The following is a 12,831-nucleotide window of genomic DNA, read 5'->3' on the forward strand; positions in this document are numbered from 1 at the left end:
AATGTCTGGTAGTCCTCAAATAACATTTTAGTACCGTCTCGTCTTATTAACGAAGACGCGGCATAAATTTAGTCATAGTTTTTATCATCAGATATTAGCAGGACCCACCGGGACACGTTTGGCAGTAGTTTCCATGCTGCCAAATAGTCTACTAAGGGAATCAGTGTCTCGAGACTGGCCTCTAGTATACTTAGAGCTGCTAGCTCGGTGCCCTGAAGCAGAGGACCGGCAGGTGACAGCCGATCTAGCTGCTCTAGAGACCGCTGCGCCCTGAAACACCGGCAGGGTTGGCAGACTGATCGCCTGAGGGCACTGAGGAGAGACGGGCACCGTATAATGAGGTGTGCACTGCTCTTCCCCAGAGGGTGCTGGCCCTCAAAAGTCCTGGGCCATAGGCGTCAGGATGTTTTAGCCGAAGATTATCCAGCAAAAATGACAGTCCGCAGATCCGCCTCCTGCTAGAAGCCTTCGGCCCGGGAGTGCCACTCTGACTCCAAAATTCTGAGGAGTACGAGAGGTGACGCTCCCTGAATGAACACGTTGGGGCTGCTCCCGCCCTTCCTCGGAGGAAGATAGAGCACTGTGCTCCCTACTCGAGAATTCATCCCAAGCACTGTAAGTTAAAAAATATCTATATATAATATATATAAATATTGTATTTGGTATATACAGTAGTACAGTCATCTGTAAATATTTTTATTTTCACAGGGTTTTTAAAAAACTTCACTATGGAATTTAAACATAAAACTGTTAAACAGAGCTGTGGGTGCTACACTCTTACTGGTAACAGGATGAATGAATGACCAAAATAGTACAAATATCTAATAAATGAACAGGCAAGGTATGAGGGATCTGTATAATTTTATGAACAACAGGCTCTCCAATTCTGTGCAAACCTGCTTCTGCAGACACAGATTGCTGGTGGGCCTCATAACATTGACTTACTGTATTGCTGCATGTTCTGTAGCGGATGTTCCTGCCCTCACAGTTCCTGTGGAACAAACACAAAACAACAAAATCAGATATGTTACAAAGTCATTGTTCTTCTTTGGGGTGCAGCCCCTCCATCTTTTGTCTCAATATTACAGTACACTATCAAGGGGAAAGGGACTACTATTTATCCCTACAGTAATGATTTTCAGACCTGCTCTTGATTATTCTCTCTTTAAACCACTCACTCGTTTGTGGGACTCTTTGTCTATTTGTGCGCTTCTTGAGAACAAAATGAATACATGCTATATGAAATAAATTCAAAAAAATAAATTCCCTCGACCAAAAAAAAAGCTTTATTTTCTATTGTGAAATATTTTTTCACTTAGACTAGTCAGGTAATAACAACAATACTGTCAATCAAGTATAAGTGCATTTTAGACAGAAATAGAGAGAAAACCAGAAAGATATTGACAATAACCAACAGGATATCGACTTTCTAAATGTCCTATTAACTCAGCCTAAAAACATTAGCCTATCATTAGCCTATCACAGTCACCCTAAACAGAAAAGGTTCACATCACAAGACTTCTGAAGAGTGGAAGGAAGATGCAACCAGACTGTTATTATTTATTTATTTATTTAGTCATTTAGCAGACGCTTTTATCCAAAGCGACTTACAAATGAGGACATAAGAAGCAATCAAAACTAACAAAAGAGCGACAGCGTGCAATTAAGTGTTATTAAGATCTCAATCTTTCTCTGCAATCGTCCTGCCCTTGAGAGACACAATTTAGGATGAAATTATAGTTTTATTTACTGAATACTAGAGCTGGAGTCAAGTCCAGCTTTGTCGAGTCCAAGACAAGTCCAAGACCAGGACTAGTCGAGACCGAGTCCAAAGAGGCTCAAGTCCAAGTCCAAGTCGAAAAATTTTGAGTCCAAGTCAAGACCGAGTCCAAATGAGAGAAAAAAAGGATCCTCTTCAAGACCACATACTCAATTATTGATAATGTATGTGATGCGAGAGACAGCATATCTTCTATTCTAAGAAAATAATTTTGCATTATTATTTGTAATGATCAAAAAGCAGTGTGCAAAGCAACAACTCTGTACGACAGGGGTCTTCAAACTAGATCCTGGAGGGCCAATGCCCTGCAGACTTTAGTTCCAACTGGCTTAACACACCTATCTGGAAGTTTCTAGTGTGTCTAAGAGCTTGATTAGCTGGTTCAAGTGTGTTTAATTAGGGTTGGAGCTAAACTCTGCAGGACACCGGCCCTCTAGGACCAAGTTTGGAGCTGTAGGATCAAATTATTTTTATTTACTTTATTTAAATTTTATTTACTTTAGGTACACAGCAAAACATCCAGGGTGAAATGAACTCTCCTGGGAGTATATGTGAGACCACACTCAAGTGTGAAATAAGTGTTAAATTAACACTGACTCTTATTTCACTCTCTTGAGTGTGGTCTCACATGTATTCCCAGGAGTGTTAATTTCACTCTAGCAATTTCACACAAGCTGAAGTGCAACTTCAACTTTTTAGACATATCCACTGATTTGCATTGATTTTGCCTTTGTAATAATAGTCCTGCACGAAATGAGGAAATTATGCGATGTGTGATAACAGTGGAGTTTTTTTTTTTCTTTTTTTTTCTTGCAATGATGATTACTTAATAAATAAATGAATAATTAACTGTGCATATTAGGGCCAACAAAAAAACTTTTTTTTTTTTTAACAGCGCGAGCGTTACAACATATGATTCCATTGAGTTTATTAGTGCAATGGCCAATCAAAGGCGTTCAGATGAGTCAAGGCTATAAGGGATACGTTTGGCGGTACTGGGCATGCGCACATAAATACAGCATAATTTGTCACACTGTACAACAATAATTATTATTTAATTATTGTAAAGAGTAAGTTTAGGGCTGGGGTAGGTGTAGACGTTAATAAAACACAATCTAACAGATAGAAAAATGAATTAGAAACATCTAAACTTTTCAGAACCAGCAAGTGCACCGTGGGTCATGTGACAAGAACCAGCCAATCAGCTTCATCCTTTCCCGTAACAAAAGTGAAAGCTAAGCCAAGATGGAGAGACAGCTGATCATAGCTGTACAAGGATAGCCATTTTTTAAATAAATGTAGTTGCAGAGCTACTGCAAGGGATTTTTAGTGCTGGAAATCCATTTATCCTTTGCTGAAACCGCCGCGTCTTCATGGAGAGCATAGGTCATGGTTGCTTAGCAACGGCAGACGCCACAGGAGCGCGAGCATAGAGCGCAGGCTACAAAGTGCTTTGGAAAGAAGGAGACAGCCGCGCGCATAGCTTTTTCCACGCGTTTTTAGGCGCGACATGCGAATGTAGTTTTGTTTTGAAGGAGAAAAAAAGCATAATGCTGGACTCGGTCGAGACCAACGAGAACATTTGGCGAGTCCAATAACCAAGTCCGAGACAAGTCCGAGTGCAAACACCAACGAGTCCGAGACAAGTCCGAGACGATAGAAAAATGTCTCGAGACCGGACTCGAGTATTACAGCCCTACTGAATACTGCACAGTGTGCACTGCATACTGCATACTATTTATTTTTAAAAAGTAAGAGATTATTCCACATTGCTATATTGTTGTCGCATAATATCAATTTGCTGCATAGATAATTCAGCAAGAGATAGTTATCATAGAAATGGCTGTTTCATTTTTAATTCAAGTTTGTGTAAAAAAAAAAAAAAAAAAATCTTAACATTTGGCAGTCAGACCAAATAATGAGTCACGCAAGAGAATGCAGCTCATATGACTTCTGTCAGTCAGTGATCAGTCACAGTTTGTAATGTTCCTATGTACCATTTTAAGAGTTGTCTGAAATATATTATTTAACAGTAGAGCGGAAAAATTGTGCGATTTAAAGCTACTGAACATGTAATTAAAAACATTTGATTTTGTATTTTTCTTGGCACTGAAATTTACACTACCATTTAAAAATTGAGTCTGTAAGATTTTAGATTTTTTGATTGATATTTTTTATATTTTTATATTTAAGTCTCTTATGCTCACCAAGGGTGCATTTATTTGATTAAAAATATATTATAAACAGAAATATTGAAAAATATTAATACAGCCTAAAATAAGTTTTCTATTACAATATTTTTTTTAAATAAAATTTATTCCTTTGATGGTAACGGTGAATTTTCAGTCTTCAGTGTCACATTATCCTTCAGAAACAGGGTTATTACAGTTAAACAGAAACTAAAATGAAAACCATTAGAAAATTCTTAGTTGAAATAAATTAAATATTAACTGAAATAAAATATATTTAAAAATGCTTTATTTCAAATAGTTACCAAGACAACAAATAACTAATACAAAATTAATAATTCATAATTAATAATGCAAACTATACACAACAAAATTATTACAACTTAATTAAGACGGTAAATAAAATAAAAAATTGAGAATATATATTTAAAAAATTAAAAACTATAATAGTATCTTGATACTAAAATGTTCAGAAATCACACTAATATGCTAATTTTGTTCAATAAACATCTCATTATTATCGATGTTGAAAACAGTTGTGTGGCTTCCTATTCTGATATTGTGAGAATTTTTTAAGAATAGTTTGATGAACAGAAAGTTGACTTTTGTTGTAAATTTTTACTAAATTTTACTGACCCCAAGCTTTTTGAACAGTACTGCAATCTACAGTAATTCAATAATTCAACATGCATGCACTGCATTCCTAAGGCTGCTTCAAGGGGTAGAATAGAGTTATTTGGTTAAACTGTCTTTTTCTATGGTCAGTCTTCTCTTTCAGGTCAACTACAGCCTGCCCTGTCTCCACTCCAAACTATCGATGTCTGTTATTTCTGCTGCAGTGCTCTTTAACAGGTGCTCTGGCCTGTGTGCAAGCGATATTGCTCGGATGCTACGATTCAGAAAGAGCGTCTTTGTTCGCTGACCACATAATCAGCTGTGGAATCACTTCCAGATCTTCCTGTAATCAGCAGAACGCAATCACAACACAAGCTGGCCCGCCGCTGCAGCTCTTCTAAAGTTCTACTGACAATAAACAAAAGGAGGAAGAGAGCCGAGGTTATTCCAGCAGCACACAGCAAACTCATGATGGTCTGTTTAATATTGCAAAGACTTTATCTGTGCAAGGCATTTTTCTGTGCGTGGATGAAGTGGCATCAAATATCAAAATAGTTATTGATTTGGGAAAAAAGATTTGTAGTTGTATGAATTCCCAAACTATATGTCAAATTAACTCAAGAACAATATAAATAAGAATAAGAACAATAACAATAACAATATATATTTCATAGTATTTCTGTTATTCCTGTATTTTTGTCAAATAAATTCAGGCGGCATTAATCAAAGTGACTTGAAACCGTTCTGCATTTTGTTTGGATATTCTTGGAAAAAACTAATCTTCACACAGGAAGCATTTAATTGCAAATCATTGAGAACAATTTTACGTTGAGGGTCAGCAGAAGCATTTCCAATGAGACCTGAAGCAAGCCGTAATTGGCCTTTTCTCTTGTTTTCAGTCAGATCTAACCGGTCAATTAGCTTTAAATGAGTATCGCGGCTCAAATGGTGCATGACTTCCATTTTCTACATGCATTGCTTTAGCTCTTGGCATCTACCTTCCAGCAATGAAGTAATGGGCAGTGTGCTACAAAAACACAATTGCATCCAACACAATAAAAAAAACAGATATCTATCCCAGTATTAATGTGCATAAACAGTTCTAAAAAAGTCATTAATTGGGTGATTTCCACTGCTGTGCTATCAAAACACTGCTCTGCTTGCTTCAGTGAGGTCCGATACACCTGGAAAGAGCGATCCGTTAGTGTTTCCATTCATTTCAGTGGGAGTTAGTCACTCGAAAGTACATAATTTATCTCTCAGGTTTGGAGCCAATCATCTGAGTCGTAAATAGCATGTGACTAATTACACCAGAGCAGTAGGAAAATAACATCATGGCAGCGTTGATTGGCGAATGGGACTCAGTACTGTACCAAACCTTTTATTAACAACTGAGCTTATGTCAGGTGCATTTCTGTGAAGTCCATCCAAAAAGAGAGTCCTCCAAAAACATTTCCAGTAAATCATCTACTATAATGAAATACAAGCTATTTAGATACGGTGTGTGTTTCTTGCAAAAAAAAAAAAAAAGCATTTCATTATAATGGAAAATCTCAATGCTTTTCACCTGCACAACATCTACCAGCAGGGGCTAATGGGTCTAAATCTTGATTTAAGCAGTATATGACAAGGGGACAAAACAAGCAAGGATCAGCTTATACCCAAATATCACTTAAGAGTGGAATTGTCTCCAACATATTAACCAATGCAAGCAATTTGTGCATTTTTCGAGTGAGTAAAAGATAGACAGACATTTCCTAAAATTTGCACCATTGCTTAAGCCAGTGTTTACTGTAAACCCTAATGCTCAAAATCAATAAGTTAGCATACTCAGATATTTCAAGAGCAATTATACATGTATGAGTACAAAATAATAAAATAAACTTTAACTTTTATTTAGTTTAACTTTAATTAAACTTTTTAAACTTAATTTAAACTTTAAACTTTGAGGTAACTAACTCCAGTTTGTTTTTTTACTTTTGCCAACTTATTTGGGTTTATAGTGTTGCTGTGTTTGGCTAGTCAAACAATATTTTTATATCCCCACAGTGGGTTACACTTTTCAGGAGAAGCATCTGATGAATATCTAAGCATATTAAGCTGGGATAAGTGTTTAAAAAAAAAACAAAAAAAACCAGACATTTCGCCTTCGAAGCTAGCAAACTTTACTTCAGCAAAGTTTACTTTAATGTTCAAGAAACTAAAATTAGCTAAAAACAAAACAAGCAAATTAGCATTTCAAGACTAATATTATACACAGAAAACACATTTTTCTGTATCCATGAATGATTCAATTCTCTTGGCTTCATTTTAATGACAATGACTTCGCTGTAATATATTCTAAATCATGTAAATTATGCACATGCATAATTAATGCAATGTGTACTTACATTATTATTTGAGCAACAAAACTTTTTTCCTTCCCTTTAGAAGGGGAAAGTGAGGCAGAAATAGAAGTGGAATTAGAAGAAGGGAGAAAGACAGACTGTTAAATCCAAAGTGTATGTCATGTTTTCCATTCTTTCTTGAAATGAAGCACTTCTCGGTCCTCTCTGAGGTCAGCCATAACCACGAGCGGCCTGACATCACAATGACAGATATATGCTGTTGATGACTGAAATCTACTGTGGCGCTGTCATGTAGAGCACAATATGACAAACACAGATATTTGACAGGATTTCTTTTACTGTGCTCTGGTCTGTGAAGACAGATAACAAATACAGTTGGGCAAAAAAGTATTTAGTCAGCCACCAATTGTGCAAGTTCTCCCACTTAAAAATATGAGAGAGGCCTGTAATTTTCATCATAGGTACACTTCAACTATGAGAGACAGAATGGGGGGAAAGAATCCAGGAAATCACATTGTCTGGTTTTTAAAGAATTTATTTGCAAATTATGGTGGAAAATAAGTATTTGATCAATAACAAAAGTTCATCTCAATACTTTGTTATATACCCTTTGTTGGCAATGACAGAGGTCAGACGTTTTCTGTAAGTCTTCACAAGGTTTTCACACACTGTTGCTGGTATTTTGGCCCATTCCTCCATGCAGATCTCCTCTAGAGCAGTGATGTTTTGGGGCTGTCGCTGGACAACATGGACTTTCAACTCCCTCCACAGATTTTCTATGGGGTTGAGATCTGGAGTCTGGCTAGGCCACTCCAGGACCATGAAATGCTTCTTACGAAGCCACTCCTTCGTTGCCCGGGCGGTGTGTTTGGGATTATTGTCATGCTGAAAGACCCAGCCACGTTTCATCTTCAATTCCCTTGCTGATGGAAGGAGGTTTCACTCAAAATCTCACGATACATGGCCCCATTCATTCTTTCCTTTACACGGATCAGTCGTCCTGGTCCCTTTGCAGAAAAACAGCCCCAAAGCATGATGTTTCCACCCCCATGCTTCACAGTAGGTATGGGGTTCTTTGGATGCAACTCAGCATTCTTTCTCCTCCAAACACGACAAGTTGAGTTTTTACCAAAAAGTTCTATTTTGGTTTCATCTGACCATATGACATTCTCCCAATCCTCTTCTGGATCATCCAAATGCTCTCTAGCAAACTTCAGACAGGCCCGGACATGAACTGGCTTAAGCAGGGGGACATGTCTGGCACTGCAGGATTGAGTCCCTGGCGGCGTAGTGTATTACTGATGGTAGTCTTTGTTACTTTGGTCCCAGCTCTCTGCAGGTCATTCACTAGGTCCCCCCGTGTGGTTCTGGGAATTTTGCTCACCGTTCGTGATCATTTTGACATTTACATTTATGCATTTAGCAGACGCTTTTATCCAAAGCGACTTACATTCAAGTTACAGTTTATACATTTTATCAGCTCTTGCTTTCCCTGGGAATCGAACCCATGATCTTGGTGTTGCTAGCACCAGACTCTACTATTTGAGCTACAGGAAAGTTGACCCCACGGGGTGAGATCTTGCATGGAGCCCCAGATCGAGGGAGATTATCAGTGGTCTTGTATGTCTTCCATTTTCCAATAATTGCTCCCACAGTTGATTTCTTCACACCAAGCTGCTTGCCTAATACAGATTCAGTCTTCCCAGCCTGGTGCAGGTCTACAATTTTATTTCTGGTGTCCTTCGACAGCTCTTTGGTCTTGGCCATAGTGGAGTTTGGAATGTGACTGTTTGAGGTTGTGGACAGGTGTCTTTTATACTGATAACGAGTTCAAACAGGTGCCATTAATACAGGTAACGAGTGGAGGACAGAGGAGCCTCTTAAGAAGAAGTTACAGGTCTGTGAGAGCCAGAAATCTTGCTTGTTTGTAGGTGACCAACTACTTATTTTACAGAGGAATTTACCAATTAATTCATTAAAAATCCTACAATGTGATTTCCTAGATTCTTTCCCCCCATTCTGTCTCTCATAGTTGAAGTGTACATATGATGAAAATTACAGGCCTCTCTCATCTTTTTAAGTGGGAGAACTTGCACAATTGGTGGCTGACTAAATACTTTTTTGCCCAACTGTAACTTAGCCAAAATACATCTGTCTCTAAACAGGAAAGTTAATTTAGTTTTCAGGAAAGAATCATTTGTTTGTGAAAGCCATTTGCTTTGATATAATGCAATAAGATTCAATGATTTTAAAGTGTGACTAAAATGTCCAAATATTTTTGAAGCACCTGCACACTGCAAAAAATATCCTGTTTGATCTGATTGCCAGTGATTCACCATAAAAAAAAAACTAAAAAAAAAACTGGTGATATTGTTTCAGGTATTATGGGATGACAAATTGCTGCCAGTATATTATACAACTTGTAACTGTATAGTGTGTCAGTTGGTATGTCAATATAGCATTGTACTTGAACTATCAAATTTGGCTTTTCACCTTACAGTGTGCTGATAACCACCATTATATTATAAGATAAAATAAGATAAAACTACATGATCAATATTACATGTCAGGATAACCGACATGACACTGCATTAAACGTTCATTAAATAACACATAATGTAACAAAACAGTCAACTTAAGTAAAACCATTATTTAGACTTTTTAAGGTTGGCATTATGCTATACCTTAATGTTTGCTTACCTTGAGCGTAGAAATTTACTGTAAATTAACAATTTTATGGGTAATAAAGTTTTTAAAGTTGACTCAACAAAAGTTTTACTGATTTTAAATGTTTTTTATTGTAAGATATAATGTAACTCATAGTTTTAAAAAAAATTCAGTATTTTACAGTAAAATTACATATAATACAATGATCTGCCATTTAAAGTTTTTAATAATGGAAAATTTGGAGTTTTACTTGCAAAAACTTCTTAGGTTACGTATGTAACCCCAGTTCCTCGAAGGAATGAGACGTTGCATCAGGAGACGCTTTGGGGAATGCCGTCAGCGTGACCGGCTCTGAATACCAATGAAATCTGTCCAATGGATGGGAGGGACGTCACGGGCGAGGTGAAGTAATGACCAGCTGGTATAAAAGCACGTGCGGTGAAACCGGCGTCAGCTTCTAGAATGAAGCAAGCGCTGGCAGTGATGCCGGAAGCGTGGCCTCGCGACGCAGTGTCTCGTTCCTTCGAGGAACTGGGGTTGCATACGTAACCTAAGACGTTCCTCTTCAGGAACTCGAGCTGCGTCAGGAGACGCTTTGGGGAATGAGATACCCACGGCACCAGACCGCCACACTCCTCGTGGAATGAACTCTGACTCCCATCGGCGAGGGGAGGTCAGAAGACTCATAGGCCATCTGAATAGCATCCACAATCCACCAACTGAGGGTCTGCTTGGAAGCAGGAAGACCTCTCTTAGGGGGACGCACTGCTCGCACTGGACACATACGATTTAGCTTTTGCTGGTCAGGCTCCCGAAAGGACCGTACTGGAGGCCTTAGCCTCAGTGCACCACGGAGGAAACGTGTAACTAGCGGGTGTCTGCCCACTGTCTGTCCACCAAGAAGGGTGTGGTAGGCCGAATTGCCGCCACAAAAACCTTCAAGGTGGAGTGGGCTAACCCTGCGGAGAGTCGAGCCTGCAGGAACTCCAGCACTGTACCAAACGGGCAGTTAACTGGGTCGAGCTGGCGATCTCCGCACCATGAAGTGAAGAGTCTCCACTTCAGGGCGTACAGTCTCCTCATAGAGGGAGCTCTGGATTGGAGAATGGTCTTAACAACCTCGGTTGAGAGACCGGAAGCTACGAGCTGTGCCCCCTCAGGGGCCACACCCACAGTTTCCACAACTCCGGGCGGGGATGCACAAGGTGCCTCCTGCCTGTGAGAGGAGATCCCTCCTGACTGGAATCTCCCATGGAGAGCCATCGAGGAGGGAAATCAGGTCCGAGAACCATACTCGGCCCAGCCAGAACGGGGCTACTAATAGCAGCCGGAGTCCGTCCCGGCGCACTCTCTCCAGAACTCCGGGGAGGAGAGCAATCGGGGGAAAAGCGTACAGACGAAGCCTCGGCCACGTCTGTACCATGGCATCCAGCCCCAGCGGAGCTGGATGACGTAGAGAGTAACAGAGGGGATATTGCGCTGTCTGAGTAGCGAAGGGTCCACCTGAGCGTGGCCAAACACTCTCCAGATCTGCTTCACCACCTCGGTGTGAAGCATCCATTCCCCGGATAATAGCCCCTGCCTCGACAGGGTGTCTGCTCCCACATTGCGATGCTAACTCAGACGCTCAGAAGGGAGCGGCATGCTCAAGGTGACCCTCTAAGTTGAGGGGAACAATGCCAGCTTGACCAACAGGAGAGCTGGGAGGGAGCAGCATGCTCATAGGTGACCCTCTATAGTGAGGGGAGCAATGCTAGCTCTACCAAGGCAGAGCTCTGGAGAGCGGAGAACTTAACTCTCTGCATGAGAGGGAACTCAGACGCTCAGAAGGGAGCGGCATGCTCAAAGGTGACCCTCAGAGTTGAGGGGAGCAACGCCAGCTCGACCAACCAGGAGAGCTCGGCCTCATAGCCCACACAAGGATCTGGTGCACCAGCCTGTACAGGGGGCGCGAACCGCAGACCTCCTTGGTGGTTGATATAAGAGATTTGTTGTCGGTGCGAACTAACACATGGCAACCTCTTAGGTCTGGGAGAAAGTATTTCAGAGCCTGAAACACAGCCAGCATCTCGAGCCTGAGCACGTGCCAAGCGAGATGATGACCCCTCCACAGACCATGGGCAGGGTGGCCACTCATGACCGCTCCCCAACCGGTGAAGGATGCATCCGTCGCTAGTGTGCGTGGTGACACAGAGCTCCCAGCACCGGGCCCTGGGACAAGAGCCAAGGTTGTCTCCACATGTCTAAGGTACGTAGGCATCGCCGCTTGACCTTGATCATGCAAAGCGGGTTTCCCCTCGGGGAGAACCCCTTGGTCTTGAGCCACCACTGTAGGGGTCTCATGTACAGCAGGCCAATAGGATTACCGTTGGACGCAGCTGCCACCAGACCTTTTTTCACAATCCTGATTTACGTGAGGATTGACTTGATCCGAGCAGGAGACATACGTGCCTGCACCATGGTCGAATCCCCACCACCCCCAGATAAGTGATTCTCTATAATGGAGAAAGCACACTTTTCTTGGGGTTCTGTCTTAACCCCAACACTTTTAAGTGAGCGAGAACAACATCTCAATGTTGAGCCGCCCTCCGCTCTGATTGAGCGAGAATCAACCAATAGTCGATGTAATTGAGTATGGGGACGCCCCGTAGCTGCAGCGGAGCTAACGCGGCGCCCACACACTCGTAAATGTGCGGAGTGAGAGTGCTAGGCCGAAGGGAAGTACCGATATTGGTAAGCTTTGCCCCTGAAAGCAAACCTCAGGAACTGCCTGTGAGTGGGAAGGATGGAGACATGGAAGTATGCGTCTTTTAGATCTACGTGTCAAACCAGTCCTCGGACTTGATCTGAGATACTTACCTGAGCATCTTGAACTTCAGTCAGCTGACTGAACGGTTCAATTGATGCAGATCTAAAATGGGACGCAATCCTCCATCCTCCTTGGAACTATGAAGTACCGGCTGTAGAACCCGGACTCTCTTATTAAGGAGGAACCACCTCGATGGCTTCCTTCCTTAAGAGAGTATCTACCTCTTGTTCCATTACCAGAGCCTGCGTGGAAGTCACCCCGTTGAATTGAGGCGGACGAGAATCGAACTGGATTCTGTAGCCTCTCTCTACAGTGCGCAGGACCCATCGAGACACATTTGGCAGTAGTTTCCATGCTGCGAAATAGTCTACTAAGGGAACCAGTCTCTCGAGACTGGCCTCTGGTCTAACCCTGGAACGGCAC

General features: G+C 41.2%; 1 protein-coding gene across 1 annotated transcript in view; it reads right to left on the reverse strand.

Moving 5' to 3' along the window:
* The window catches only part of LOC306857999 (ADAMTS-like protein 3), a 229,181-nt gene that overhangs the window by 100,518 nt on the left and 115,832 nt on the right, over positions 1-12,831 (reverse strand). The window contains exon 5 of the mRNA XM_079398333.1: positions 946-991. Coding sequence (XP_079254459.1) covers positions 946-991 — 46 coding nt within the window. The remainder of the gene's footprint in view (positions 1-945; positions 992-12,831) is intronic.

The sequence above is a fragment of the Barbus barbus genome, assembly GCF_936440315.1.
Source record: "Barbus barbus genome assembly, chromosome: 1".
Taxonomy (NCBI): domain Eukaryota; kingdom Metazoa; phylum Chordata; class Actinopteri; order Cypriniformes; family Cyprinidae; genus Barbus; species Barbus barbus.